The sequence below is a fragment of the Medicago truncatula genome, chromosome 4, assembly GCF_003473485.1.
Source record: "Medicago truncatula cultivar Jemalong A17 chromosome 4, MtrunA17r5.0-ANR, whole genome shotgun sequence".
In the NCBI taxonomy this organism is placed as follows: Eukaryota; Viridiplantae; Streptophyta; class Magnoliopsida; order Fabales; family Fabaceae; genus Medicago; species Medicago truncatula.
In genome coordinates, this window is record NC_053045.1 from 3,154,648 (window position 1) to 3,161,007 (window position 6,360).

The 6,360-nt window shown below is 33.5% G+C and overlaps 1 protein-coding gene and 1 pseudogene across 1 annotated transcript; one reads left to right on the forward strand and one right to left on the reverse strand.

Annotated features, from left to right (window-relative positions):
* The first annotated feature begins 790 nt into the window (after positions 1-790).
* LOC25491376 (heat stress transcription factor B-4-like) lies at positions 791-1,546 on the forward strand (annotated as a pseudogene).
* A 916-nt stretch (positions 1,547-2,462) lies between these two features.
* Positions 2,463-5,768, reverse strand: LOC25491377 (receptor-like protein EIX1). Its single transcript, XM_039833764.1, has one exon. It carries the CDS (start codon positions 5,766-5,768, stop codon positions 2,463-2,465), a length of 3,306 nt encoding a protein of 1,101 aa, XP_039689698.1.
* Between the last annotated feature and the right edge of the window lie 592 nt (positions 5,769-6,360).

The following is a 6,360-nucleotide window of genomic DNA, read 5'->3' on the forward strand; positions in this document are numbered from 1 at the left end:
TTTTAATTACACCCTGTGTAATTCTAGTTACACCATAAAGTGACAAAATTACCCTTTTATCAAATTTAATCTAAGACAGTTTAAATAGGTAATGTAAACTGAGTTTAAGTAGGTTCATGTAAACTCATTTTAAGTAAGTCTTAAGTAGGTAATTGTAAACTTAGTTTAAGTTGGTCATGTAAATCGAGTTTAAGTGTACATACTTAAACTCAATTTAAGTAGGTTATGTCTACTTAGTTTAAGTAGGTCATGTAAACTGAGTTTAGGTGTACATCTAAAAGTTCAACCTTGTTCAATGATTCTACGTAATCTCAATTTAAGTTTGTACATGTAAACTTAGTTTAAGTAGGTCAAGTAAACTCAGTTTAAGTAGGCTCATGTAAACTTAGTTTATGTAGGTCATGTAAACTGAGTGTAAGTAGGTCATGTAAATTGAGTTTAAGAGTACATACTTAAACTCAATTTAAGTAGGTTCTTGTAAATTAAGTTTACATGAACCTACTTAAACTGAATTTAAGTTAATCTTAACATGTAAATTGAAACCGTCATACTGAACAAAAAAAAAGAAATCGAATATGGATGAAAGATGTCACCGACTATGATAGTAAAACATCATATATTCAGTAACTATTTGTATGAACAACTTAAGTAAATGATTATAGCGTAAGTGTTTATCATATAAATACTCATGAATAAGCTATTTCCGTAACAAAGGATAAAAGAAAATCAAACTATTTTCATATAATTTCTAAACTGTTTTCGAAAGTTATCCTAGAGAACTTGTGAAAATATGCTGAAAGCGGCTTATGAAAAGGTCATAAGTTATTTATATAAGCTCTTCAAAACAGTTTCGCAAGCTATGAAGCACTCATAATAATTTGAGAAAATGGAACAGCGGAATAAAGTCACATGTATCAATGTCGTGTTGGTGTCTGATGCGTGTCTTCGACGAGTGTGCTCACAAACATATACTTCACAAACATACACTTCTCCTCTTCTTGTAGGGTTTCAAGAAGGTTGTTGCTGATAGGTGGGAGTTTGCAAATGAATACTTCAAAAAAGGAGCTAAGCATCTATTATGTGAAATCCACAGAAGAAAAACTCCTCAACACTATCAACAACAATACTATGAACAATCACCACAAATTTTTCAACCAGATGAAAGTATCTGTTGGATTGATTCTCCATTACCATCTCCTAAATCAAACACTGATATGATATCTTAACAGCACTCTCTGAGGATAATCAAAGACTAAGGAGAAAGAATTTCATGCTGTTATCAGAACTCAGTCACATGAAGAATCTTTACAATGATATTATATATTTCATTCAAAACCATGTGAGTCCTGCTTCACCCTTTGAAAAAAGAAGCAACAACAGTGCTGCTATTTTGAAGCTTGTTGAATTGGATTCATCATCACCTCAATTACCAAATGATAAAGATTGCAATAGCTCTTCTGTAAAGCTATTTGGTGTTCCTCTTTGTGGAAAAAAGAGGGTTCATCCTAGTAATCTTGATTAATAAGAATAATTAGTTTTATGTTCAGAGCTTTCCATGATAATGTTAAAGTCTGTAATGGATTTCTTTGATTGTTTTTTGTTGGCATTTGAAGAGAACCATCTTTTCATGTTGTAGAGTCTAATCTTTTTCTTTAGGCCGAACCAAAGGTTTTTTTAAAATTTATAATAGCTTTTTAATTACCTTCTTTATGTCTTGATAATCACTATAAAAATTTACTAGAATAATAACAACCGTGGAATGTCAAGTTTGCAATTATTTTTGTTTGGCTTAAATGAACTTTTGATCTTTCATTTTAAAAATTGATTTTTTGGTCCCTCAATTTAACTTTTTCTGAATTTTGGTCATTCTTCTCATTTTGTTAGTCATTTTTTATGCTAAGACCTATTCATATATGACGTTACAATGCTTATTAGGTCACACTGAATATCGATGTCAACAAAAAGTTCTGTGACATCATTTTAGTACATGACAAGAAACACAGACAAAAAGTTATTAACAACAATCGTATTTTTTCTCAACCATTTCCTTCAATTTTCTTGGCTACTTAATCTTCAAAGAACTTTCAAGTAACTACTGGAAAAATGAAGCAATACTAAGGATGGTATACTTGTTGTATCCCAATAATTTGTTTATAAAACATAAATAACAGTATTAATAGTGTCTCACAATATAATGTTTCACAAATTCATTATTTAAATTATTGATACATAGAAATTTGAACTTGTTTATATTTCTCTTATCAGAATAGCTACATGTTCTCTTACCCTTCTTCAACAAAGTTGCAAATAGTTCTACTGGAGATGCTTAGACAAACTTTTCCTGTGGAATGTACAAAGTGATCAAATTCTATTGTAAGATCAAGTAATTGGGATCATGATATTGGCTTGTAGGTCTAATTAACTTATCAAGTAATTAGCAAATCCAGCTATATATTTATATTTCATGGTTTAAACTTCTGACTACAATATATAAAGGCAAGAGTGAAAGAAGGAAAAGAAAAGTTTACCAACAAGCCTCTAAGCCATCTTCGAAACTTAGTTGCATTCAGCACCATAAACACATACATTGTGTCAATTATGTTGTCCAAGAACAAGACATATGCATGTCTCCAAGTCTTCCACAGCAGAAATGATCCCCATAGTCCCCAAAATCCTGTGATAAATCCCAATGCCACACTCAAATAAATTGGTTTTTTATCTTCTGGACTACTTTCTGGTTTCTCGGGCACAACTTCATCATCTCCTGGACATATTTTGTCAAGTGGTTTCCCACAAAGATCAACATTCCCTTCATAATTTGAGGCATTGAAACTCTGCAGCTGCGTGCCAATTGGAATTCTTCCAGAGAGATAATTATCCGACAGATTCAACAAGGACAAGCGATCTATTTGAGCTAGAGAAGGTGGAATCAAACCAGAGAAATGGTTTCTTGACAAGTCAAGAAATTCAAGTGATGTTAACCTTCCAATCTTTGAAGTAATTTTTCCATTCAAATTGTTGTTTGATAAATTCAACGACACCAACTCCATCAAGTTTCCTATTTCTTCTGGAATATTTCCTATCAATTGATTGCTTGATAGATCAATACTTCTCAAAATGAGCTTATTATTCTTGAATTGTCGTTCTGCACCTTTCCACATCAACAATGCAATCAAATCATAGCCTTCATATACAAGGGTGCCTTTGTAATAAACAAATACAGAAACTATGGTTTTATTTGGGGAAACATTTTGAGACATTGCGGAAAAATTCTTCAAGCACTTGAAAATTCGTCCTGATAGATTGTTCTCAGAGAGATCCAACAGCTGAATGTTTGTTATGTCACAAAGACTCTGCGGAAGGCTTCCATTGAAATGGTTCTTTCGTAAGCTTAACATTTGTAATTGTTGTCCTAGCCAATACGGTATTGGTCCCGAGAATCTATTATCTCCAAGATCTAGCATGATCAGTTCTGTGCAATTTTTCAATGAGAAAGGTAACTTCCCTGTCAAGCTATTGTTGCGCAATATCAATACCTTAATTTTAAGTAATGATCCCATTGAGGATGGAACTACACCAGACAAAGTATTGTCGCTTAAATCTAGAAATTCCAATGCTTTCAAATGATTCCAACAATCAGGGAGCTTCCTTGATAATTGATTCTTTGATAGATCCAATATGAGCAACCTATCAACCGCAGTGTTGGCACATAAAAACAAGTGAGTTTCAGAAAATTTGTTATTAGACAACTGTAGCAATGTTGCACTTCGAAAAAACAGAGGGATTGAACCTTCAAATTGATTTGAATCCATAATTACTTGACAACCTGTAGAAAATCTTATGAGCATATTTGGAATTGTGCCAGTGAGATTATTGTACGAAATATTAGTGAACCTTATATTTGTTGCTTGAGTCCAGAACCACACTGGAACAACATCTGAGATTCCAGCATTAGAAATTTCCACCCTTTGAAGATATTTTTGACTCCGTAGCCATTTCGGAAAACTTGGCCCTAAAGTACAAGACCTTAAATATATGGTAGATAGTTGAAAAGGTGGCACCCAATTTTCACTGAATTTCAAAGCCAATGAATTGGAACTCAAGCTTAAATATTTTAACATGGACATGTTTCCAAAATGAGAGTCAGTGATCACACCATGCAAATCATTGGAATCCAAGTAGAGGTTCACTAATCGATAGGGGAATGTAGAATTTTTTAGGATCGTCCCATTTAATAGATTTTCATAAAGGAACAGATTTTCTAAAGATGAGAACCCTGACATGTCAGGTACCGTGCCAACAATTTGGTTGCTAGCCAAGTATAATTCTTTCAGCGAGTTCTTTGCACACCCAACAGACAAATTATGAAGCATTACTGAAAGATCTTCACTCAACTTGTTACTTGACAGGTCTAGTGACCTTAATGAACATAGGCTACCAAATGATTTGGGAATTCCACCTTCTAAAGAATTTGATTTAATTATCAACGACTCCAATGATTTTGGAATTCCATCTGGTACCTTCCCACTTAATATATTATTTGAAATGTCGATTGTTATTAGAGATGGGAATATTGTAAGGTTAGGCAATGTGCCAGTAATTTGGTTGTGATGTAAGCTTAAATCTTGCAGTGAGTATCTAGCACAACCAGCCAATTTGAGAAGAATTGTTGAAATGTCTTCATTCAAATTGTTAGAATCAAGTTTCAATGAGTTTAAGCTACATATGTCACTAAAGGATTCCATACTGCTTCCACCATGCAGTACGTTACCAGACAAGTCAAGTCGTTCAAGATTGTTTCTCCTGTTGCCAAAATCATATGGAATGGTGCCTTTGAAGATGTTATAGCTAAGATCAAGCTCAATTAAGTTGGTGGTGGCATTAAACACCCACTCAAATATTTTGGATGATGAGAAGGCATTCTGTGAAAGATCGAGAATTGCAAGAGAAGTAGAAAAATTCAATAGCGAACGAGACAGAGAAAGAAGGTAAAGATCTGAAAGAACACAACCAGATAGCTTCAATTCTTGTATTTTTGGAAGCTTTCCAATCATTTGCAGCCAGACATGAGAAGAATTGAGATTTGGCAAGCGACTCAAGTCAAGATGCGTTAAAAGAGTGAGATTAGAAAGCCACTCACCTCCGAAATAAACTTTAAGTCCTTGATTGTATCCTAGATGAAGTTCCTGCAATTTTGAAAGACTTCCAAGTGGACGAAGAACGGTTCCCGCAAGATCATTTGAACTAAGATCAAGGTACTGCAAATGAGAGAGATTTCCAAGTTGATGAGGGATTGTACCCTCAAGGCCATTGTCTGAAAGATCAAGATATTGCAAGTGCGAAAGACGAGCAAGATCCTTTGGAATTCTTCCCCCATCAAATGAACCTTGGAGATCAAGAAATCTCAAGTTTCTTAGAGAACCAAATAATTCTGGGAAATAACTGTTTGAAAACAGATTCCAACTGAGGTTCAAATACTTTAAATGCCGCAACTCGATCAATGTCTCATTGATGTCGCCTACAAAAGGACCAAACTGATCACCATTTAGATCAAGTATTTCAACATGGCCAGTTTCATTGCTACAACCAATTCCTTCCCATGCACAACAATCATCACTCTTACTGTCCCAAGAAGGTAAAAGGTAAGTGTTATCCAACACAAGACCTGACTTCAACTCAAGGAGTGCTTGTCTCTCCTTCTCTATGCAACTACCAGAAACAGAAGCAACATTCAACATAACAAAGATTGCTCCAACTAACTTTAGCATGGTTGAGAGCGTCTTTACTCTACAGAGTTTTTCTATTCAGATCCTATATATTTCTGGTTATACCCAGTTTTTTTAAAAAGTTTTTGATAATACCAAAATTGTCCTTTTATATAAATTTTCTTAAAATCTTGATTTCATTCATTGTCACTCTAAAATTTCACTCTCTTTCACCCACCAACGATCAAACAATCCTAATGTTCAATTAATCTCTATGAAAGATTAAAGAGTGAATCAAAACATCTTTCATTCATACTCGATTGCATATAAATAAGTGAATTTTTTCTTCTTTTTCAATAATGCTAGTTTCAATTTTCTTCTTCTTATTCAACTGCACTGTACGACAGTTTCAGTTTTACATTGTTGAGGTTAACTTAAATTCAGTTTAAGTAGGTTCATGTAAACTTAGTTTACATAATCTACTTAAACTTAGTTTACATAACCTACTTAAACTGAGTTTAAGTATTACACTTAAACTCAGTTTACATGATCTACTTAAACTGAGTTTACATGACCTGAGTGTGTATACTTAAACTCAGTTTACATGAGCTACTTAAACTAAGTTTATATGATCTACTTAAACTGAGTTTAAGTA

What these genes read in the sequence shown, in the direction of transcription:
- LOC25491377 (XM_039833764.1), bottom strand. Translation starts at nt 5,768, where the DNA reads ATGCTAAAGTTAGTTGGAGCAATCTTTGTTATGTTGAATGTTGCTTCT.